This window comes from Rhodofomes roseus (genome assembly GCF_022264815.1).
Source record: "Rhodofomes roseus strain CIRM-BRFM 1785 chromosome Unknown C8Q71scaffold_25, whole genome shotgun sequence".
Lineage (NCBI taxonomy): Eukaryota > Fungi > Basidiomycota > Agaricomycetes > Polyporales > Fomitopsidaceae > Rhodofomes > Rhodofomes roseus.
Window position 1 is genome coordinate 382,510 of NW_025952981.1, and position 23,770 is coordinate 406,279.

Below are 23,770 nucleotides of genomic sequence, written 5' to 3' on the forward strand. Positions count from 1 at the left end.
AGCGGTCGTGAACAGGGTCGTGAGGGCGTGCAGAGCTTCAGCGACAGAGCGAGTGGAACGCGAAGAGGATAAATAGGACGGCCGGGCGAGGGCGGTGCGGGATATCTGGCGGTCAGCGGTGGGGCTACAGTTGAGGGTCCGGTGATTAGTGAACAACTCGTACAGCACGAAGTCCTTCCTCGACGTAGAATCGGCTATACATCGGCTATAGACAGGGACTGGCGGCATCACGACCACTCCAGGACGACGTCCCTCGCACGCCCTCAGCTCCGCGACAAATCGATCCCGGCCGCCAGCGCGCCCCCTGCGCCGGACGCGCTAGTATCGCTACTCCGCGCTGCACCTGGAGCCGCATGGTGCTCCTCGAACAATCTCCGTCCGACCTCTGTCATCGACCCCAACCGCGACATAGATCCAGCAGCAACCGCAGGTGAAGGCGAGACATTGATGAAGTCGCTCAGGTTGAATGAGCCATTGCCAGGTGTGCTGTCGACCGGCTGCCTGACGGGCTGCGCACGTGCGGACTCCGATTGCGGCTCTGGCGAGGCGGGAGGCGGAGACGCGTATGAACGGTCTGTACGAGTGGGAGATGGTGCCGCGGGCAACAGATTGGGCACGGCGGGCTCTGTCGGGGTGGGTGGAGTCACGGTGGGTTCTTTGGGCACGGGTAACTGCGATGCGTTCGGTGTACCGGAATTGGGACTCGTGTTCATCGGCGAGCCCGACATCTGCCGATTCTGCGCGTACCTATTGTATATGTGTGCCATGCTGCCAATCGAGAACTGGCTGGAGGTGGTTGACGCGGTGGACGTGAAGCTGCCGGTATCTTCTCTGCGCAATGACCGACCACCACTGCTGGACGCGTCATCCCCACCGCCTCCAGTACCGCCTCCGTGCGTAGGGAATAGGACGCGTCCCTTGAGGTTCGAGCCGGTACGGAAGGCCGCCGCGTCTTTGCTATCACGGTCACGAGCCGCAGAAGCGCGCACGGGCGACGGCGAAGTTGCCAGGAAGAGTAGCGAGTTCGCAGCTTCGGCATCAGTGGGCGGATGGGGCGTGCCCGAGTGATCGGACGCATACATAGGCCGCCTGCCCGTCTTGGGCGTACTCCTTCCCTCCTCGTGCAAATTGCTCGAGTGGAGGTGCATTGTGGAATCAGCGGCTGACGCAGGGGTGCCTGAACGAGGCTGTGACATGCCAAAGGAGGCCTCTGACCTGATTGAGGCGGGTCCAGCAACAGTACGCGTAGAGCTCTGTTGGAAGTGGGGGAATGAATGAGACGACCCGGCGTCCGACCCAGCCGATATGCTCGATCGCGGTGAGGATGCTGTCGCAGATTTCGAGGCCTTCGAAGAGAGCAACAGCGATGTTAGCGCCGTCGCAGCTGCGTAGTCAATATCCATATCCGCAGTGCTGTTCACCGTGGGGTGTTGTTTCCCCTTGCCCTTTGCGCCACTGCTTTCCCGAGCTCTCTTACGCTTCGGCTTGGCGGTGGTATTCTCTGCACTGCGGGATGACTTGCTTGGTTTGTGTGACGGAGAAGGTGCTTGCAATTTTGCAGGGGCGGGGACAGGGGGGTCCTGAGGATTATGAATTGTGCGCGCCCGTTTAGCGGGTGGCGGCGCTAGAATGGTCGCGAATAAGCTCTGCGTCGCAGATGCGGTGACTGGGGCAGGAGGGCCCATAGGGCCTTTACGGCCAGGCGTACGCCCACGTCCACCAGGTGTCATTCCAGTGTTACCTTGTGTGGCGGGGTTGTTGTAGTAGTTGGCAGTCCGATGAGCCGCGGCGCGGGACTGCAATCGCGCGTCATTCTCGAGGTCGTGAAGCGTATTGTGCGCTAGATTATTCGTGGCTTTGAATGACGCGTACGATAAACGCGTCCGGAGGCCGCGAGTGAGCTGAAGAAAAATACGAATGGAGATTAGTCAGGTTCATTTCGGGACATGTTGACGAAGAGGATGTGGCGCAAAAAAGGCGCATATAACACACCGAGAACTGCTAGGTGGATGGAGGACAGGAAACACCCCGGTGCTCGGTGCAAATGTACCGCCCCCGAAATACGAACCGGCCTGTAGACGCAAAAAGCCCGGCAAGCAAAAAATAAGGGCGAAGATGTTACGGCTTGAAATTCCGGAGAGGGATGGTGAAGTCAAGGGATGGTGCACCACACGAGTTTAAATGAGAACTATTGCGCTCGACACGCGTATTCAGGCCCACAGGGAGGAGGCCCGCGCAGCCACCCCTCCGACAGATCAGAGTGGAAATCGCGCACATACCTTGCCAATCTCGGCCCTAGCGAGGAACTTCTGTACCGCTCTTTCCCTCTCCTCTTTATCGGTGGCGGTGAGGCCGTTCGTCGCGGGGGTTGCAGGGGCGACGGGCGTGTGGGGCTGCATGAACGCAAGCTGGGGCGAGGGAGTCGTCGCGGAAGACGACGGGGTCGCCATGGTGGCGATGAACGCGTGTTCTGGGACGACGAGCAGCGTACGAGCGAAGGGGACGGCGGGGGCGTGTGTGTTGGCTGGCGAGCGCGTTATCCGTGGGGGACGTGTGGGAGGGGAGACGCGGGTGCGGCGAGTCGGAGTGAGCGCGTCGCGTCGTCGGCGTCTGCCGGGCCTTATGTAATCCCATGGGCGCCTATGGGCGCTAGTCGGCGGTGTGTCGCGCGAACGCGAGCCGGACGACAATTGAAAGGTTCCGTAACCATTCCAGCTGTGCGGTGTTACGCGTGTCCGGACGCGCCCTTTGTGGCTTCCCCTTCTGCTCAAACAGCCCGCCCGAGCACTGCGAGGACTGTGGGCGGCGTAAACAATATTTTCGGGTCAGGGGACGCTGGACCAGGTCATTTGCAGAACTTTCCCGTCCTGGCACGCGGGATTAATCATAAGCGACACGTCTAGGAACCGATCACATGCGCGAGCCAGATGCAGCGAGCCACGGATCCGGACGCGCTCTCACCAACGCAGCGTCATACCCGCGGTGCTACGGAGCGCGAGCCGCCCTCGAAGCTTCGAGACATGTGTGCCTTGGTCCTCGACGTACAACTTTGCGTAGCGATTCCTGCCGGGGCACGCACGGACCAAGCTCGAGCGCGGCCTGCTGCCTGCGTCGGCGAATCGAGATCGATCACACCCGCTACCCAGGTTCCCGGTTATGGGAGTGCGGGCAAGGGCAGGAGCAAATATGAACCACCGACACTCATTACCTGGATGCGGGGGACATGACTCCTGGAAGGCTGCCAACTGTACTTATATATACGGACATAGAAGAAGTCTGCCACCGTTCCGCCGTTGATTCAAGCCTATCAGTGTCTGGTGGAAGCTGCGACGACATGCCCGTCGCCAGTGGCGCGCAAGCTGCAACTAGTGCGAAGATGGCTGGCATGGAGCCGGGAGGGCATGCCACATCCTTGGCAGGCAGTCACCAGTCGGGCAGCAGAGCAAGCTAGATTTGGTATGCATGGACATCCAATCGTGATGTCCATCTTCGCAGCCGGCCCATCACGTCGCAGATGCGAGGAGAATGCAGGGACTGTCGACCGACGAGGCCGCTCATGGATCCCATAAGTCATACCATCCATTCCAGCATTCTGTGAGTCGCAGCGTGGCGCCTACCCTGGGTGCGGCCCGTCCTATTTTCTTGGCTTCAACCATAACCGTACGACGGCGGGTCGACATTATGAAATTACTCCTCGAAGTCACTTCCCCCTTTCACCTAGTGATGTCGTGCGGCTGTCATTAGCCTTCGTGTATGACATATCTCACTCTTACTGCAGACAGCCGAGGCGTCTTGACTTGAACCATTTTACAGTGGGCAGGCGAGTCTTTCCCCAAGGGCAAGCGTGACAACGGTTCCCACACTCTATCTGTACACCCAGGGACAGCGCCTCTTACGCAGAGACACACATCCTAGTAAAATTTGGGAGTTGTATCTAGTAAATCAGGTATCAACGAGGGTCCGTGTACGCTACCGGCTGGTCTCGCTGAGGACGCGTCGCGACGCGTCGCCTCAAGCGAGATCCATCTCGATCGTGTCTGTGACACGTGTGCCGAAGTCCGGCCGCGCCACAAGCGTGTCTCGGGGGACAACTCGAGCTAACTCGAGTCGCGGAACGTCCGGCTACATCTGGCTACATGAACTGAGGCCAGCGGAGATTTCAGATTGTAAGGGACCGTTCGAAACGAGTGGGCACATATGAAGCCAAACGTCAAGGGTCACAGGTCCTAAACAAGTTCAAACTTTCAGTGCACTCAGAAATCCGAACATAGGCAATAGATAGTCATGACGTCTCGTAAAACAGGTACAATTGAGAATCCGATAGCGTGCATAATCATACATACATGTAGACATGTAGGAACCACCATCCGCAATAGCGACAGGGAGTATACAGACTCGGAAGGGAGAGATGTACCACACACAGCATGAGCAAGCAGACACAGATACAGACACACAATTACAAACCGCACACCGCTTCACGCCCACTCGGGGTCTGTCCACCAGCGCTGCTCCGCGCCGCGCACGGTCCACTCCGCGATACCCTTCACGGACGCGACGTAGATCGACGAGCCCGTCGGGTCGAAGCACGTACCCGCCAGGTCGACGTCGACCTCCGGCTCCGCGGGTTTTACGCGTCTACGCCGGCGCGACGACAGCCGTTGCACGCTCTCGCGTGGCGCGAGCGAGACCGGGAAGGGCACGCGTAGATGGTCGGCCGAACGTGAGGGTGGATGCGGAGTCGGAGGCAGAGCAGGCGAGGACGCGCGCGACGGGGTATGCGACGAGAAGCAGTCGGATTCAGGCTCGTCAACGTCCATCGCATCGTCATCTTCTGGAGGGTCGCGTTCTCGTTCGCTCATAGCGGTGTCCCGAACCTCGCCACGATCGAGGACCGCCGACCGTGTGCGAAGGCCTTGCTCGCTGAGGAGCCGGCGGACGTCGTCCTCTACCTGAGGATCGCCTAACGGCGGGATGACGACGATACCGTCGACATCGTCATCCGGGTTGACATCATCCCTGCCACTGCCGCGCAACCGACGGCCAAGGGCTCTCCTCCGTGAGTTGGTCTCCGAGGTTGAGGGTATACGGAAGGTGTCTTCGAGTGCACCACTGAAGAGGACTATCCGCGGGGGTGGCGACGAGCGTATGTTCGCCATCGATGAGAAACTAGCAGGATGTGGGATAGGCGGTGATGTTGATCTTGGCCGAATGGGCATTGTCTCCAGCACTGGTCGTGCGGCGGGAGTGGGCATGCGTATGATCTCCTCTTTCTCGAAGGTCCGGGCATCAATAACATGGACGAGCGCCGTGTGCTAGCGAAATGAAAGGATCAATGTCAGACAGTGCAGTGGGATGTGGTTGGAGCCGTACCTCCGTGAAGGTCAGCACCTCTCGTCCGACGCCAGATGGGCTGAACTTCAAACTCCGGACACCCCACCCGGGTGCACTACCCGCTCCCCTCGTCCAGTCCCATGGCTGATCGTACAGATATCCGCTTGCCTCGCCGTTCGCAATCCGCTCCAATCCCCTGTGCTTATTCGTCTGCATCACCTTCAGCGGCTTCGTGCTGCGCACATCCCACACGACCACAGCCCCCTCTTGCGACCCAACAACAAATTTGGAGCCATCAGCGGAGAACGCAGTTGAGAACGACGCGGGAACCGAGTTGATCGACAATGTCGAAGGCGTGTAGTAGTAAGGGCTATTGGCGATATATGGTGCGAGTGACAGCTTCGATATCGGATCGAAACTGAGGTGTGCTCCGCCCCTAATGCGATACAAGAAGACATCGGGCGAATCGCCGACGCACAGGAGCGTCCGTCCGTCCGGGGAGATGGACGCTGCATCTATCTTTAGCGAGGGATCTTGATGAGGCGCAGCACAATCACTCACAATGGTTGACAGCGACGTCTAACTTGAGCTGGCCGCCGTCCTGCAGTCTCGGCGCGTTTGATTTGTTCCGTCGCATGCCAATCTCGAAGAACTTGATGGTGTGGTCGTTGTTGCTCACGACCAAGCGGGGCTCAACACTGCTTTCGTTTGACCGCGTCAGGTTGATCGATGTGAGGGACACAGAGTTGTTGATAGAGCCTGGTTCGATGGTGAACTTGTTCTCCCACTGCTTCTTTCCGAATCCTCGCGCTGGTCGGCGAGGGATTCCTGTGCTGCTGTAGCCGCTCGAAGTGGAAGAGAACACGCTGAGGTACAGCTCGGCCTCTTGACCACCCGCTGCGAGTACAGTGTCATCTGTGCCGGGGATTGGAAGAGCAGACACGGAGTTGGGAATGAAATCGAGTTCGGCAAGTGTCCGGGGAGCCTGCCAGAGGAGAGATCAAGATGATGATTGAACAACGGAGATAGAGTGCAACATACCGAATTGGGGGCGTGTATGTCGTGTTCCACAATAGAGAAATGGTGAGGATAAGTTACTAGGCCCTTGTCATGGGGGCAGATTACAACATCACGGAGCTGTCTACAGGAAGCAGTACACTGTCAGCTCATATGGTTTCAGATGACCACAATGCGGAAGGCGATCATAGAGATTCAAGGGAGAAGCGTACTGCCCGAGAGACCTCAACGACAGAAGACATCCCGATTTCGAACATAGTGGGATAGGTATCGGCCAAAATCTAAGGGGGGGGGGGGCACCGAGCTTGCATTCGTCCATACATTACGCACAAAGCTAGAGTATACCCTGTGGCGTTGCATCCGACGCATATACCCATAGCTACCGTCTCGGATTGTCATTCCCGCAATGCTGCGATGCGCATCTCGAAAGCCAACGTTCGATAGCCTCGTTATAGGATCGCCAACCGACATCCGAGCGGCCGGACGGCCACTGCGCGCTCGCCACTCTACGTGAAGCATCCGCCGAGACCCGCCCAATCTCCACGGCCAACAAGAATAGAGACCACAGTGAGACACTCACACATGTCCAATGGAGACCCTCGCCGGGGCGAGTGCGCGCGGCGTCGTCGAGGTCAGCAGCGTCGAGATCCCGCGAGCCATGGCGAGTCGGTGGTCGGTATAAAGCACAAGGTCGGGTCACCGCCGAGTCGCCACCCCCTGGCTAGACACGGAACGGTGGGGAGACACGAGAAGTCGCCGTGGGCGATTGAGTTCCAGCAGGTCGCAGGCAGAGAGTTAGAGCTACAATGTCCGAGCAAGGCTAGATGTGCAGCCTTGTCCCGTGCCACACAACTGGGCGAGTTGGGCCGAGCTGTCCGTGGCTGTTCGGTGACGTTTGCGCGCCAGCCAGAAGCTGTCTGGTGGTCGATGTGATGCGGAGGTGTGTTGAGGTGGGATGGTCAGAGGCGGTGAGCTGCACGCATGGGAGGCGGTGAGGAGCCTGTGGGGGTCGACAGGAGCCTCGGCGACAGACCGGAGCTAGCGGAAGCGAGCCTGAGTGCAGCCCATGTGCGCCACAGCGTGCACACCTTCTAAACGCCACAGCGAGCAGCGTCGACATACCCGTTGACAATGACAAGGACAAAAGACATCGCACAAAGAAAATACAATAACGTTATTCTTCTTGTCATAAACATTGAGAGTACAATAAATAACAGTCTCCAGCTTCTACCGGGTGTCTAGGCTACAAGGATTGGTTAGGCACGGTTCGAGACTAGGTATGGATGGGAAAGACTACAGGGATTAAAACTTCTGTGGGAGACGACGAGAGACCAGCATGGAACACGTTGACAGCGAGGGACGAGAAAAGCAATGCGAGGACTCGGGCCGAGAGCAACGCGTATACGACTGGTACAATACACAAACAAGAATTCGCTTGAAGCGTCCAGCTGTAGGGTAGCCATAGCAGGAGCCAGAACCCAATAGATAAGCGAGAAGATGGACATGAACGTCAAGGGCGTAAATGAGCGTTTATGGGAGCAATCACTCATATCCGGTATCACTACATGACATACCCACCACCGGTGCCCTGCCAGGGGCCGTCCGGGTCGGGCTTCATGTTGGGCGAGGCATCGGGGACCTTCATCTCCATGCCCTCGGGGAGGGGTACAGTGACTTCATCCTGTATCTTCCGACATTCTGCGCCGCCTTCGGACCGTACTATATGATGACTATCAGCTACTATACACGGACACGACGATCACGAGTGTACTCACAGTGCCGATTAAGCGCGTCCATGCGAGCAAAGTTCTTCTTGCATCCCTCGCAAGGATACGGGCGGATATTGAGGTGCAACTGCTCGTGCCGCTTACAATCGTGTTGTCGGGCGAAGCCTTTGCCACACCCGGGCCACTTGCACTGGAATGGTTTCTCTTCCGCGTGAGACCGCAGATGCCCTGCAGCACACATGGACACGTCAGCTCAACTGTGTTGTGCAACATACCACACGACGGGACTCACCCTTCAAGTTGAAGTGACGCGTGAACGTGCTTCCACATCCAGGGACGGGACACACAAAGTTTGCCGGCTGCTTCCGCCGCTTCTGACTCGCATCCGCGGTACTGGGCGTCGTCACATTCACCTTCGCGATGTGCGTCGGCACGGTAGTCGTGTCCATCGTGCCCATCCCGCCGTTCATGCCCATGTCCGTCGTCATCATCGTCCCCGACGAGGTACGATGCATGGCGGTCATACTGACGTTCATGGGCATGCCACCGATGTCCGGTAGCGGACCGTACCCTGGCCGCGGGCTAGCCGACGGCGACGGGTACGGGCTCGCACGCGCGCTGCTCGCCCCGCTGCTCCAACCGGTAACGCCGCCCATGCCTGGGCGCTCGCGTGATCCAGAAGACGCGCGTCGATGATGGCCACGTATTGACGCGACGGGCTCCGCGGGATGGAGGAACTGGCGCGTAGCCGCGTTCCGCAGGAACTCCTGTTGAGTGACGGACGGCGGAGGGACCAACATGCCGTTGGGGTTCAGGAAGGGAGAGCTCTGGGGGCCGTAGCCGAAGTCTTCGGAGCGCACTGCGCGATGTCCTCTACTGTCGGATTTGACACGGCGCAGGTTGACTGCGGCGACGTCGGGCGAAAGGAAGTCGTTGTTGCCGAAGTTAGGGTTGAGGCCACCGAAGCCGAACTGATTCGAGAGGGTAGGCTGTAGTGGCTGGGGGCCGAAGGAGTTCTGGGCGTGACCAGCAGAGGCAGGATGGCGAAGCGGCTGGGTCCTGAGGGAGGAACCTTGGTGCTGGAAGATGGGGTTAGATGAAGGAGGACCGGGGAGAACATCATTCATGTTGACTGTCCCTGCAGACGCAGGCCGTCTGCCGTCGTGAGAACCCAACAGACCCCCATCAGCGCTCATGCCGGCCCCTTGATGATGGCCACCCAGCATCGGCATAGTATCCCAAGTAAGAGGTCTGAGCGATGTATCAGACAGGCTTCGCGACCGTTGTGGCGCTTGCGCCAACAAATACTGTTGGGCCTGCGACGTGTCACCCGACGTGTCATCGCCGCCGTAGGACATTCCCGATGCACCCACTATCATTTCATGCCGTGAGACAATGCATGATTGTGCAACTGAGGGCAACACACCTTGCTCCTGGCCGGATTGCGACAGCTGCGCATGGACATCCCAGTTTGTCGGATCTGAGGATGCCATCCCTTGTTGACGGTCTGGGGGAACACACATGAACAAGTAGACTGCGAGTAGAATAGACAACACTCACCCGAGGGTACGGACTGGAACAAGGATGGTTGCGCCCCGTCAGCACCTCCACTGACGGGCGTCGCGGGCACGATGTGGAGTTGCGGGCCTGTGTGCATGCCATCGCCCGCAGGTGCGTTGATGGTCGGAGGCGACGTCGCGTCAAGTCCGGTCGAGCTCGGAGCTGGGCTGGCAGGGATGACCAGTTGGGGCGGCGACGGGGCCTTCTGCACTGGAGGGGACGAGGGTAGGTTCCGGTTAGGCCACGCTGGCGACTCGAAGTGCAGGCCCTCGAAGTTTTGTTCGAAGTCCAGGTGGGGTGAGCCGTTGTTCTGTCGGAACGAGGAGTTGGAGGACGCATGGCTCCGGGCGTCGTCCTCCGCTCCGTTGCTGGAAGCTGGCGAGCTGTGTTCAAATGGGCCGGACTCGTTCGACGCAGGGGCCTTTGAGTCGAACATGGGGGCGGGGGTTATGGATACGTGCGGAAAGGCCTCTCCAGACATGAATCCTTGATCAAGTGTCAGCAGATCACCGGAGTCGGGTATATCGTATTGCGTTGGGTCGTATTCTTCCGTGATGGTGATTCCGGATGGGTTGTCGAAGAGGCTGAGGGCGTTGTCGTCGTCGAAAGAGGGGAGGTCGGAGATGATGGAGTAGGGGGAGTTCTGGTACGAGCCGTTGTAGGAGGGCGTGTGGGGGAAGTGGGAGTCGGTGGGACCGAAGTCAAAAGCGTCGTAGGGAGAGCCGAGATTTGGCGACGCGTCGATTTGATTGCCGTCCAGCTCGTTAGATGGGGACTGAAAGTCTGACACAAGGATCGTATCCATGGCTGCGTATCCGAGCTTTGTAGGCCCGCAGGTACTTGGGGAACAGGCGATGATGGTGTGTGTACTAGTGGCTAGGCGGGGCTGTGCAGGAAGCGAAGGGAGGACAGAGGCAGTGCGGGACGAGGAGGAGGGGGTCAAGGCCACGGGAGACAGACGGGGACGACTCGACAACTTATGCGCGCTGTCTGTCTGTCGGCATGCTTCAGACTCCGCCTGATTACGGCGTCCATGATGATCCATCTTTCGCGTCCCAGCCAAGTCCCAGCCCGCCCTCTCCTCCTCCTCGCCGCACCTCCAGCATCCTCCGTGTCTTCCGAGGAACGTCCACGCACCGAGTCATGCACACATCCCTGCCCAGCCTCGCACCGCCCCCCGCTAGGACCACGGAGGCGGTGCCACAGCTGCCATTTCCAGATATAGCCCAGGGCGCTCCTTAGGTAATCGCCAACGCCAATTGTCATTCGGACCTCCCCGTCCGCCACACGGTGGTCGTCTTCAATCCCCTCCCGCGCGCTCTTCGCTGCACGCATCAGTCCACAGCGCTCTCTTCCAGGTCTTTACGCGTGTCAGTCGCCAGAGAAGCCAGCGACTTTGATCAATGGGCCTCTGCAGCCAAGGCCGCTGATGTCCAGTTGTTGGCATATCAGGTTTCATCGCATCTCCCGCTCGGAGGGCCGACTGCTGGCCCGACAGACATCCGTATCCTTGCCTACGATCGCGCATGGTCCGTCCAGCTGCAGATCCGCCCCCGGTGGCGGACTATGTCCTTTCCGCTCAATATTCTGAATCTGAGTGACAGACCCACGCGTCTTGACTCGCGGGTCAAACACCTCTATCCAGGTGACCGCCCGCCTTGTTGTCTGCGGCCAACAGGGTCTGACAGCGGAGGCCGCCCCCTGTAATGCATTTAATCGCGATGCGTATCTTGTCCAACTGTCGGACGTCGGGTCGTCTCGTGGTGCGGTTCCCGCGAGCGTGACTCCTGCTACGAACAACGCAGATGAATCTGGTCTCTAGGGCTCGTTTCGCAAATTCGCGTCGTCATGTCTGCCCGTCGGCCCGACTGTTACAACGTTCACCATGGACCTGCGTACAGAGCCTGAGGTGTCGTGCGGGACCCACCGACGCCTATAAGTGATCGACTCCGTGATCGGTGCCGCACAGTGAGATCGGGTGTGCACCATGTTGCGCTCAACAACACCGCCGCTGCACAGCGACGGAGCCTAATCGTCCGGTCAGTACTCGATCTCTCAAGGTTGTGCGATTGCCGTCGTGGATCTCACTGATGCCTGCTGGCGGTGGCGTCGCTATCGTGCGTCGCATACGACCAATGTCCTGAATTTCTTGCCTAGATACCCTGTCAGGTTCCGTACATGGCCGCCAAGTGGCCACGTCGCAACGCAGTTGCAACGTCCTGCTGACTTCGCCTTTACATCTTTGCGCGAGGTACGACCACCAAGCCTGTCGCTCTGCAGCATCACCTCGAGGCCGCGAAGATTCCCCTGTGCCTGGTTCGAGTGGTACCGTCATGTGAGTCTTGAGCTCCGTAGAAATTGCGGTGACTGAAAGACCCTCACGGCCTCTGTGCAGCGTACCTGATACGACTGCTGGACCATTTGATTGGTTCTAGGTTCGACACAAACCCCTCACACGTGTGGAGGGTCTTGCGGCGAGACTACATACATTGGGTTCCAGATAGCAGCGCAGGAACCTCGAGAAGATCCTGCAACTCGAAGTACATGATCGATCGGTGATGCATGCACGTCCTGCGAGAAGTCCAGCACTGACGTTGCTCTTCGGTCGACTCGGTCGACATCCGAGATGTGTCGACTCGTGAGCGCGGACGTGCCGTCAGGCCAACTTCGATTCTCCTGCTGCAGCCCCTTTCGTGAGGCCTGCGCAGCCCGTGTCGACGTCGGAGAGGACAACGGCTGCCTTGTTCCACCTTGTCCACGGTCGGCGCAGGTCCACCACCGCGGCCGCCCCTCGCAACCTTTTCCCTTGCGTGGACTTCTGTGGCCGCTCCCACAGTCATTCCAACCACACCGCAATTGTTCCGCTGACATCTGTCACTGCCATGCGGAGTGCCGGCGGCTGTCCTGCGCACTACTTTGGGCGCGAGTTGCCATCCTCGCGCAGCTGCCATAACAAGCGAATAAGGTTTGACACTCGTGTTATGGAGGTGCGGATGGTCCCGCGATGGCGCGATGGTGAGAGGAGGTATCAGGCGAAGGGAGGCGTCACTGCTGGGATCGTTTCAGGTGCATCTGTTACTTGTTCTTGTTCTTCGCGGGTCTCAACTGCGCGTGGTGGCCACGTTGTCTATAACAAAATGACGGGATCGAGCCGCGGACGGGCCCAAGACGGGCTGATGATCTGAGAGGTTCACATTTCGATGCCTGTGTTCGCGTCGTGGTTGCAGGCTTATTACTTTTCTGTTCACAGGAATACGGGGTCTGTACCCCGGGCCGTCACTGCATTGCATTCGATGATACGCCCTACGTGAACGAAATGCCACTCATCGAGATATAACATCGTCTTCACATTCTTCGCACAACAAGGCGGGATGGCCGTAAGTTCTGGCGGGTCACTTTCCTTTCTGGCTTTGAGCTGTTTGATGATTTTGATCCACTCAGAAACATTCTTCACACTGTTGGGCCTCAAGGCCTTACCCTCGAGCTAAGACCAATGGCACTGTCTGACCCCGTTTCAAAATTTCAAAGCTGACACGACACCTCGTACGCTCTGCAATGAGTCGCAGATGTCACGATCCAAAACAATGACGTGGTAGCTCTGCTGAAGTGTATCTTTTCATTTACCGTCGACGGGGATATGAGGCTGGGTTTCCGATGTACTCTCATGTCATGAACTGTCATTCAGTATGATCCTGATTTCAACAGATGTGCTTGTCGCCACTTCACACCGGTACTGGTCTACGTAGCCGGTTTGATTGTCATTTCAATGATTCACGTCAGTCAGTTCGAGTATGGCCAACCTTTCGAGGCGTCCTACCATTTACATCTTGCCAGAATACTCGAGATGAGTATGCTACTAGGGGTGATAAATTGCAATGATTAGAGAGCTAGGCGTTCGGGATACTGTAACCGCAAGACTCTGAGCTGACTCTGAGCGTGAAATGAGACTCGAGTCTGCCCTGAGTCTGCCCGAGAACGCTCGTCTGCCACTAGTCGCGGTCACGCGCCCGCGTATCGGGCGGCAACGCACTTCTGCGAGTGCAATCCGCGATCGACGCGCTCGCTCCGCAAGGCCTCATTGTCTCCCGTAGGCAGACCCCAAAGAAGACCTTTTTGAGTGAGGGAGAGGACGGTCTTCTAAGGGTCTGCTTCAAAACGCGCCCCCAATACCGGGACAGCCCCTTTGCTACCCATTCTGTGATGGCCGAGCAATGCCGGCGGTTGCGGCAGCTCGGCCGGTGGCTGCACTCAGATCTATGGACGATATAATTGATAGCACCTCAATGATACCTCGAGTTGAGCATGAATTCAGTCCATCCTGACCTATATACCATATCGCCATGCACGAGACATGCAGATAGACTATCCGCCATACTCTTTTAGCAATCCGAATCAATTACCCACCAACCACAACCTACTACCGCTCGAACATCATGAGCCCCCTGCACCTCGTCCAACAACAGTCGTCACTGTACTATGCACCTATCAGGGTCGTAGACTTCCACTGCTCAGAAGAATACCTCACTGCAGTACCTCCCACAGACGGAGGCATCAACGTACCGTCCAAGCAGCGAAGAGATCGCCCGCGGGTAGCCTAGATCTACGTCCAGTGTCCACGCGTCGCGGTTGAAGCATGCACGAGCGACGGTAAATACAAGCTTTGAAAGCTACAATATCGAAAAGGTCAGCATTTCATACTATCAATGAGATTCGGTAGTCATCAGTTGCGGATGCATCGATGCCGAAGGGATCGCCGTATTCGTGCCAATGGTGACCTGCGCCCGAGTGTCCGAGTTGTCACGAAAACTCGAGCGTCCTGCCGACGTATGACTCGCTGGATATCGAGGTGAGGACTCAGACACTGTCCTTGTAGCCAGGTAGATGTTTGGACTTGCGCCGTAGATCTGTTGATATGCGGCGAGCAAACGCTATGGTCTCGCAGAAGATGATGACGCGCCGGTCGCCCTCGAGCACCCAGTTGAATTCAGGCAACTCTCGCAACATGGGTCCAGCTCCCATCGTCCGGAAGATCCAGCAAATGTCGTACCGCGCGTTCGAACGGCGGATGACGTAGCACTACCGGATGCTAAGGAACTCCATGACGGTTTTCGTCTGCGAACCCGGGAAGATTGTAGCGGTCAACGCGATGAGAATGGGGTTACCTGGCAGTCGAGTGCGAACGTTTCTGATCTCCCGAAAGAGCGGTCGGATTTGGGCTTCCCAGCTGTCCAGAAGGTGGGCCTCGTTGACATTGAGTGCCATGATGCGCGCTGCAAAGGACGGTCGTTGATGAGTGAGAAGAATCCAGGAGTGGCAAGCTGTTCTGGCGACAACAGAATCACCGCATTCCTTGGAACGAGCAACCTTCGAGAGGTTGCCATCACGCCGCGCTGCGACTGCCGCCTTCGTGGTTTTCGCATTGATCACTAGGGTACTGAGGCCCGAACTTCGGTTCCTAGAATAACAGAGTGAGACACAGACTAGATAGAAATATAGAAGACTCACCATGCCATGCCCTAGTGCTTTCGTAGGGCAAACAACAAGCATACCTGGGTCCAGTTTGAAGCGCATCCGTAAGGCTCCCGGGCACAGCGCTGGGTCATTTGCGATCGCCTGAGCCACGATGATGTAGACAAGCAGAAAGCCCGTCTTACCAAATCCCGTAGGCGTAATCGCAAAGATGTCTGTGCCGTCCAAGGCTTTACAAGCCTTTTCGAGTTGGTACTAGTCGTGCGGGTCCCACGGCAAGCTCTTCGACGCAATGTTGCGGCAGAACGCGATGTCGTCAGGGGAGCTAAACAATGTAAAAGAGGATGATGACGGCCCATGCGTATAAGGGCCTTGCATTATTTGAGAGCAAGGGTACCGTACATAGGATCTGGGGGGAAGTAAGGGTAGGGCGACCACAGGCGACGCGACGCGTCGAGCGCGTCGAGATTTGTAGACGCGTTTCGGAGATCAATCGCTTATGTAACTCCGCTAACAGGCTGTCCCGGTGTAGGGCAGTCATTTTGAAGCAGACTAAAAGGCCTCAAGGCCTCATCGCTGACTCTGAGTCTTGTCTACGCACTGGACGATTGGGCTCCACTACTACACTCACGATGAGCTTGGACGACGATCTCTCCGACTTGCTGAAGCCGAAGCGCAACAAGCATATCTGTTTACCGCGGGGTCTGCTCGATGAACTCAAATCCGACCCGGACTTGCGATTTGACGAGTCGATGATCCATCACATCGACGAGATGAGCCTCGGCACGCGCGACGACCTACTGAAGTGCTACGTCATCGGGGAAAGGGACCATTTCATGACCGCTGGCGACAATTGGGACGATGAGCAGGAGGGGGACTGGTCGATGCGCAGTCAGTTCTATCCGGGCAGTAACAGCACTTTCCTTCACTTCGCGGCTAAGCTCGGCGACGTACCGTTCGTGCACGAATGCATCCGTCTTGGGGTCCACGTCGATGTTCGCGATGCCAAAGGCAAAACGCCGCTGCACTTCGCCGTGCACGAGATCATCCGATTCCATTACGACCTGGTCGAGAGGCAGCGCCTGGGGAGCGACACTAGTGTCACGATTGCTCATCTCAAACGCCTGCGGCGCGTCGTGAAGGTGCTGCTTGAGCAGCACGCCGACGTTCATATCATTCCCCACGGCGAGCATAATCCGCCAGTCCATTTGGCGTGGTATGCTCTGGATCTCGAGTTGCTCGAGCTGTTCGCTCTCCACGGCGCTTCAGAAATCGTTGCTCTGCCTGTAGACATCGACATACACTCGGGTAGAGCCCCGCTCTGGGTCGCCAATACCGCGAAGATACCGTTGCTCAGGCAGCTCTTGGCTCGACTCGCGAGAGATGGGCTGCCGCCTCGCCCGCCTCGCCTTTGCCCGTGCTGGTCTGGCAAACCGCTCTCCGAGTGCCACGAATCAGGGCATCACCCGTATCCACATTTCTTCCCGTGCGTCTGCGGGAAGTCGAAGACGTACGCGAAATGTTGTAAACGTAGGAACTTCGAGATTCTGGAGAATTGGGACGCGGAACGCAAACGCTTGACGGTCGTACGGCGCGTCAGAGACGGCGACGCGGTGATCTATCAGAACCCTCACAGCTTAGCGAGAACGATTACCAGCCTCAAGGACGAGGATATGGAGGAGGAGGAAAAACTTGTGGAGATGGCCATTGGGCTCAACGATCGCGTGTCCGAGAAGAAAGCCGATCCGGCGTTCCGCTACGCACTCCTGAAGTATCGAGCTTTACCCCAGTCAGTGATTTACGTGCTTGGCTTCTCCATGACTGATTCACATTCTGACTCCAGACCCATGAACAAACGGTACGAAAAGCACCTCCTCATCACTTTGCACGAAAATTGGAACGCCGCTATCGATGAGTACATTGCGCTCGGGACGGACCAGCGTAGCATACTCGAGATCGAGCAAGCTGCTAAGCTGGACTGTGACCTAGGGCCGCTATGGAAGAGCTGCGAGGCACCTGAATGTGCAGCGGTCGAGCGCCCCGGATTGAAGATGAAGTGCTGTAGCGCGTGCAAAACGGTTCGTCGCGGACTTGTGTGGTCGTACCATGCTTGTTGACGTAGCAGTGACGCAGACTTACTACTGCAGCGCGAAGTGCCAGAAGGCGGGTTGGAAAGCGCATAAGGCCGAATGCAAGGATGCGAAACCGCAGGCTCTGCGGTCTCAGGTGATTTATTCTGCCATTCTCAACGAGGTCGTCAGGCCGTTCCATATGGAAAGGCAGTTGCTAGAGTAAGTTCCATTTCCCTTGTACCATCAGACCCGTAACTGAACGAGCCTGTAGCCTGTTGGAAGACTCCCTGTGACGACCTTCGTCTTGTACTGCACTGCAGCTGCTACTTGGATCCATATCACACTGAATGTATGTATTTTTAGGGTCATGCTGAACAGCCTACCTATACTTTGTGCCCCAATTTCCCATGCTACAGGCATCCTCTCAAGATAAACTGGTTTCCTTGAGATTTCCCCAAGATTTCCCCGACTTGGACACCTCCGGTCACCTGGGATCTATGCTATAAGTGCTCACATCGCAGGATCAATCCAGAAATTCCCTTTTGCTCACTCGAGATGCGATGCCGAGGAAGTGACCCCCCGTCGCGCGCATCGCGACACATTGCAAGAGTGCTGCTCGAGCACTACGCTGACTTTCGTCTGGGTCCGTACGAGTGGCATGAGCGCGAACGTTCGCTTCTCAGCTGGGGGCTTGGGGTACTCTCGACCTCGAGTTAATCGAGCTGTTCGCTTTGCACGACGGTGCAACCGAAGTCCTAACTCTTCCTCTGCACATCGACGCACATTCGGACAACTGAATGCTCCTTCGGACGTGACATACCGACATCGACGACAGGTAGTTTGACGATTTATAGCATCATCCTTATTTTTGTTCACAGAGCTTTCTATCCTTTCACTAGGAAGACACCTGCCATGTATTGCCCTCCTTTGCTCGCGTTACCTCCGCAATTTCATGCGAGTACGCTGCGAAAGCACTTCGGCTGTTTTGATAGTTTTGTTTATCTATCTACCCTCGTAGTACGACTGGTAGTGTAGCCCCGACTCTCTTGTATCAAACACTTACCTTTCTCTCTTCCGGTATACAGCTGCAGTCGTAGGATCTACGTACGTGGATCGCTGGATTGGTTGGGGACGTATTAGCTCGCGCGGGCGCGCGTCCGCTGAAACCATGTGATCGTTCCCTACTTCGTGCCCCCACGTCCCCGACTCCCACTCAGACGGGCATCGACGACGACGACGACGACGGCATGTCGCACCTCGGCTATAACATCTCGTATGACCACTATGCGCGCCATCCATCCTCGTCGCCTGTAATGCACAGGGCCGTCGTCCCTAGCTCCAACGCAAGCACAGGCGGTGGTCCCACGCCCTTCAAGGCCCCTGCCCACAAACATGCCCACCATTTGCACTCGATACCTCCACGCGAGAAGTCGACAAGGACGCTGATTATTGACCATCTACTATGGGTCCATGCTCGTACACGGTTTGCGCAGGCCCGCGCAGAGCTAGGCATGACAGACCGCACAGGCGGACCCTCGTCGAGCAACTATGCGCATCGTGCGCGGCCAGAGAACTACGAGGAGACCGAGGAGGTATACAGCGACGGTGAGGAGGTCACACATCTGCAGGCGCGGGCAGGCGGTCCAGGACATACTCATGGGGAAGAGGAGGATGAACGCTTCGATATGCAGGACCTCACGCTCGCGCGCTCGCTGAGACAGCGCGCGGAAGCGGTGGAGAAGGTCGCGACGTCCATGCTTGACCAGCCCCCAGAGGTCCCACCCATACACCCGGACGACCTGTTGGATCCCCCTACATCTCCCCAGCTGCGTCCCCAAGTCCGACAGCGACATCCACACAAGCTGCCCAATGGCGTCCGATTGCGTCTCACCCTCGCCACGGTGATCAACGACCTATTCTCTCGGAAAGCGCCCACACCTCCAGTTCGCACCCCAGGCTCTGCACCTTCTGCCCCTCCTCCCGTGTCTACCTTCCCGTCCGCCCTCATCCCGCTCAGCGCTATATCATCCGGCGCCAACCCCGATCACCCCAGGCTCATCCCTAACCAATACATCCGCTCGTTGTACGACATTGGTGCCGACCCCGACACCCAGAACTCGCCACCCTCCCTCCGCTGTCCTCGGCACCTGCACATGGGCTGCGAGATCTGCGTGGAAGCGAAGGCTCCGCCCCCTCGCATGGGCCAGAATCGAACACGCACCGGCCAAGGGCGAGCAGGATCCACGACGGGCAGCAGTCCCGGCGATCCACCTCCCAGTGGTGTGCCCGGGAGCAATGGTCTCGTCGGCGGTGTGACAGGATGGCTGGACGGTAGTGGGATTGGGTCCGGTCTCGCGCGGCCAGGTCCCCAGGGCACGGTTCTGCGGAGGCCAACCGACGCTCGTGAAGCAGTGTATGCGACTAACAACGAGGACGGGACGCCGCAGATGTTCAACACGAAACTCGCCGAGCTAATTGTGCGCTTCATGCGCCTCAGCGCACTCGTGGCAGTGGAGCTTGGGAGAGAGGCGACGGAAGACAGGGCATCTGTCGATGGCGGGGACAACCGACGAGACGAAGAGGGAGGTCAGGGTGCAGGGCCGTCCGCAGCAGGATCCTCGAACCATACTGGACGTCCTCCGTCATCCCCGCAGACGTCTCCGCGGACGCTGACACAGCGCAACCTTGCGGAAGCTGGATTATACTACTACGCCTTGCGACCATCACGCGAGTGGTACTACTTGTTCGCGGGTCTGCTCACCCGCACCGTCTTCGAGGGATATATGACAGCAGGATGGCGTAGTACAGAACCTCTTGAATTGCTCCTAGGCGTTGGCTTGGGCACAGGCCTGGAGCCAGGTGATCGTTCACAGGGCGCTGCGAGGTCAAGAGACGCCACAACGAATGGTGCGAATCATGGCGACCCCAACGAGGAGGAAGAGGAAGAAGAGGAGGACGAGTTCAGGAGGCTTGATCCCGACGATCTCCCTGACCTCGACGAGGCAGCGCGTGTACTGTTCCCTTCGCTGAGGGATCCGGTCACTGGGGCGTCTGGGGCACTCCGGAGGGAAGGTGCAGAGCTGGAATACGAGATAGAAATGCGAGAGCGTCTGCAGCGTGTGAGTCGCTACAAGTCTACCATTAGATTGCGCGTTGACGAAGAGACGAACAGTTCTATGATGTTCCCCCGTCGACGCCGGACCTGGCGACTCACATGGAGGATCTTCAGTGGCAGTTTCCTGCGGAGGCTGTTGAGCGCGCTGCTGTACGTTTCTGCGAAGCTATCGCGCGGTGGCGGGGAAAGCCTGAGCTCGAGACGGTATGTGCACCTCTATGTCCCAACGTGCAGCTCTCATCTCTCATCTGAACCGCTTGGCAGTACAAGAAGGCTCCATGGATCGTCAGCCAGCGAGAGCGCAGGGCAAGCGGGGCCGCCATGTCCATCGATGCGCTCGTGCACTCGAACCCTACCAGCCCTTCGAATAGCTATGCTACCCCTCCGAACAGGCAGCCATCCACACAGCAATTTAGGTCAGAGCCGAGACAGCGCAAGCCCCCCATCGAAAAGTATTTCACCCAACCACAATCGCTCATCATGCAGGGCCGTAAACGACGTCGGTCGGACGAGGATCGTGGAGATGAAGGACGGAGGCTTCCGCCGGCTGTGTTCACTTGAAGCGAACATCGCAAGCTAGGAATCGGGCCGTCAGTGAATCTGTTGTATTGTATACATATCCGTGCGAGTCTTACTGTAAGTGCTGTGTGTCTGGGGTCGATGTATATTAGTATGTAGTACACGACAGGTTTTGTTGTTATCGAGGCGTTACCTTTGTGCACCTTGACGCGACGTTTGATAACGATGATTGCAGGACATGATTGAGTATCAGTATGTACACTGTACAGTAGGCATGTCAATCTATCGCGACCGCCGCCACCGCTGGCCATGGAGGTTCGACGCGGTCACGCGATCCAGTGGCCTCTCAATACAGGAGTGTTGGCAATCAGGCAAGTAAGCGCCCTCTGTGTATTTACTGGCAAGCCACTCCTCCGAAAGCGTTCAGGTTCAGGTTCAGTCGTTCGCAGAGGTCCGTCCAGTCTATCCCGAATCACATCTTCATATACTTACGGCTGAACAAGCTGCGAACGAGGTCCCACAAATAGCCACATGCTGACTTGGAGGGCAGCTCCGAGTCAAGAGCCCCTATGGCAACTTGCTGCCCTGAGCCACCCCGAAAGGGTCAAATGAGAGGCTGAAACAGTGCCCGCTACTTACTTGTTGCGCTAGTCTCTGCCGCCACTCACGATCGAGCAGCCTGACCTTGTCTGCTAAAGCCTAATCCCTCGGCGTGAGGTCCGGTGTGGCTCCAGCATATATGCCGAACAACGCTCGCTTTGTCCCCGCCGCGACACTCGCTGTGGCCCCTCGCCCAAGCTCGACGCGCCGTCCCTGTACTGCAATGCCCTTATAATCTTCTTTAATCCTCCATTGTTCGCCGCTTTCACTCATCTAGCCCCAGGCCCTTCCCTCCACGCGATACACTTCCTCCCATGCCCATACGACGATGCGACGGCGAGCTCCAGTATACCAGACGTCCCCGCCGAATGTGATCAACGTAGCCCCAGTTCAACAAACCTCGCGACATGTCCGGACCCGCACACAGAGCGGCCCGCTCGCATCGGGCACTCGTCCTCGGCCCAGCAGCCCGCGTCCCCTCCACTGGCGCGCCGGGGTGTACTTCGGCACCCCGAACGTCGCGTATGCCCACGAGACGGGGCACAGGCCACAACCGCGTCCGCGACCTCAGTACGGGTCGATAGCGAGCCGCTGGAGTCCGCCCAAGTTCGCGACCGCGCCGCATCCCTCCCGGTCCGCGCGCAGGCCTGCACATTCGAGACGGCCGACGGACGCGCAGGTCATCGCGGCGCGCTATCGCACCCAGAAGCCGTTGCCCCCGACGCCGGTATCCTCGACTGCGGGTTTGTCTGTGGGCCCTGGAGACAGCTTGTTCGTGCATCCGCCGTCTACAACGGCGCCGACGAGCATTGGGAGCTTCCCGGACCCGAGGAATGGTGGCGCGCCATTCAAGCCGCGCGTTGAAGAGCGATATGTATGTTCCATCCCGTGACGAAGACGAGGTGACGGTGGCCGACTGATCTATCGCTGCGACAGATGCAGGAGGCGTACCCGCAGATGATGGCAGCCTGGTACGAGGGCCACAATTTCATACGGTGTCCGCGCCCTCGGTGTAGAGAAGCGTACCCGACGCTCCTGGATATGGCATGGCATCTGCAACTCCATGATCTCAAGAGGTATGCTTCTATTTCCCATTACATAACGTGTACATGACTTTGCGTCAGCCGGCATATTCACTCTTATGGGTGGCCCGCGACACCGCACAATCGGCCACCACAAACACCACCACCGAATCGCGTTTTCGAGGTCGACCTAACCGGCTATTATCCACGGTTCTCCTTCAAGCGTGTCAAGAGTGCGTTGATTGTTCCGCGTTTGTATAGCAGACATACTGACGCCGGCATAACCCGCAGAGACCTTGGGGCATCTTCTGTGCCTATTGACGTGCACTCGGTGCTGCAGCGTCTGCCAATACGACCCTTGAGGGCCACAATCTACCTTCCGCTCATGACCGTTACGACAATCACGCTTGCGACGCCCCATACAGTATCATAACCTTCCGGTATTTCGCGGACTATTATTCTACACACGCCGCCGCGTCAAGAACTGTTCCGGCCGCATCGCTACATATCTATTGCCTCAATGTCTCGCGCACAACGTCACTCGACCCACGATCTAATTTTCTTCCCGTATCTATATGCCCTGTCTCATAGCCGTCTTGGTGACTCTTCGACCTTCTGTATATCTCCCAAGGACTCTGTATTATCTAGTGTCTCGACTACGTCGTCTCTCTGTTTGTCCATGTACATATGTTGTCATCGCTTTGGACCCTCGGCATCGATATCAATTGTAAATACGCTGTATCAAGACCCGGCCGGCGGTGGCAGTCACCAGGGGGTGCATGCTGTACGTCGTTCCTCAATATACAACCGTGACAGCATGGCTCAAACTTCCTTATGATACACAGGTATCCCGGCGTCTTGGCAACTCGGAGCTCGACGCGATCTCTTCCTTGCATTCGATTGCCAAGTGCAGGGGGACGCGACGCAGCGCCGCTGCCAGTGGATGTGTATGATGCACCGTGTCACTGTAGTGCGTGGTGCGCGTCCCACACCCATTTCTATGAAAAGTCATATGCACTATCCTTACGAGTCATGTCTCCTGTATGCATATGAAAGCAATGCATGATACCTGTAACATTGACTGTATTTCGCGGTTCGGCAGGACCCTTCTACCACCTCTCGAGTACTTACCAGACGCGGACACGTGACATGACGTCGTGGCCTGAGGAGGATCGCGCGTCGCGCGACGCGCTCTGAGATCTGAGTAGCACTGAGCCAGCTGAGCTCTCTCAGCGAGTCTTTCTCCCAGTGTCTTGAGCCTCATCGTGCTCCATGTCATCCTTTCACTTAGAATCAAGTCATATGCTACTAGTATAAGATGCTGCCAGTCGTCCTCTC

General features: G+C 57.5%; 7 protein-coding genes across 7 annotated transcripts; 3 read left to right on the plus strand and 4 right to left on the minus strand.

The window, feature by feature from the left end:
- Positions 1-263: 263 nt before the first annotated feature.
- C8Q71DRAFT_861641 (uncharacterized protein) lies at positions 264-2,450 on the minus strand (the record flags this gene model as incomplete). The annotated part of the gene is made up of 2 exons (XM_047927927.1): positions 264-1,901; positions 2,280-2,450. The coding sequence occupies 2 exons, from the start codon at positions 2,448-2,450 to the stop codon at positions 264-266; spliced, it is 1,809 nt and encodes a 602-aa protein (XP_047774744.1).
- A 1,721-nt stretch (positions 2,451-4,171) lies between these two features.
- On the minus strand, positions 4,172-7,495 carry C8Q71DRAFT_781721 (WD40-repeat-containing domain protein). The gene is made up of 5 exons (XM_047924888.1): positions 6,929-7,495; positions 6,373-6,472; positions 5,893-6,316; positions 5,371-5,840; positions 4,172-5,312 (listed from the first exon to the last, which is right to left on the minus strand). Exons 1-5 carry the CDS (start codon positions 7,006-7,008, stop codon positions 4,476-4,478), a joined length of 1,911 nt encoding a protein of 636 aa, XP_047774745.1. The 5' UTR covers positions 7,009-7,495; the 3' UTR covers positions 4,172-4,475.
- A 414-nt stretch (positions 7,496-7,909) lies between these two features.
- Positions 7,910-8,524, minus strand: C8Q71DRAFT_715300 (uncharacterized protein; the record flags this gene model as incomplete). The annotated part of the gene is made up of 3 exons (XM_047921032.1): positions 7,910-8,067; positions 8,124-8,303; positions 8,368-8,524. The coding sequence occupies 3 exons, from the start codon at positions 8,522-8,524 to the stop codon at positions 7,910-7,912; spliced, it is 495 nt and encodes a 164-aa protein (XP_047774746.1).
- A 926-nt stretch (positions 8,525-9,450) lies between these two features.
- Positions 9,451-10,440, minus strand: C8Q71DRAFT_715072 (uncharacterized protein; the record flags this gene model as incomplete). Its single annotated transcript, XM_047921018.1, has 1 exon — positions 9,451-10,440. One exon carries the CDS (start codon positions 10,438-10,440, stop codon positions 9,451-9,453), a length of 990 nt encoding a protein of 329 aa, XP_047774747.1.
- Positions 10,441-15,736: 5,296 nt separating this feature from the next.
- Positions 15,737-17,469, plus strand: C8Q71DRAFT_861643 (uncharacterized protein; the record flags this gene model as incomplete). The annotated part of the gene is made up of 4 exons (XM_047927928.1): positions 15,737-16,893; positions 16,948-17,182; positions 17,238-17,395; positions 17,448-17,469. The coding sequence occupies 4 exons, from the start codon at positions 15,737-15,739 to the stop codon at positions 17,467-17,469; spliced, it is 1,572 nt and encodes a 523-aa protein (XP_047774748.1).
- Positions 17,470-18,335: 866 nt separating this feature from the next.
- On the plus strand, positions 18,336-21,137 carry C8Q71DRAFT_781736 (uncharacterized protein). Its single transcript, XM_047924889.1, has 3 exons — positions 18,336-20,295; positions 20,349-20,495; positions 20,556-21,137. Exons 1-3 carry the CDS (start codon positions 18,424-18,426, stop codon positions 20,850-20,852), a joined length of 2,316 nt encoding a protein of 771 aa, XP_047774749.1. The 5' UTR covers positions 18,336-18,423; the 3' UTR covers positions 20,853-21,137.
- A 406-nt stretch (positions 21,138-21,543) lies between these two features.
- On the plus strand, positions 21,544-23,003 carry C8Q71DRAFT_296335 (uncharacterized protein). Its single transcript, XM_047917623.1, has 4 exons — positions 21,544-22,284; positions 22,347-22,486; positions 22,535-22,665; positions 22,724-23,003. Exons 1-4 carry the CDS (start codon positions 21,739-21,741, stop codon positions 22,792-22,794), a joined length of 888 nt encoding a protein of 295 aa, XP_047774750.1. The 5' UTR covers positions 21,544-21,738; the 3' UTR covers positions 22,795-23,003.
- The last annotated feature ends 767 nt before the right edge of the window (positions 23,004-23,770 follow it).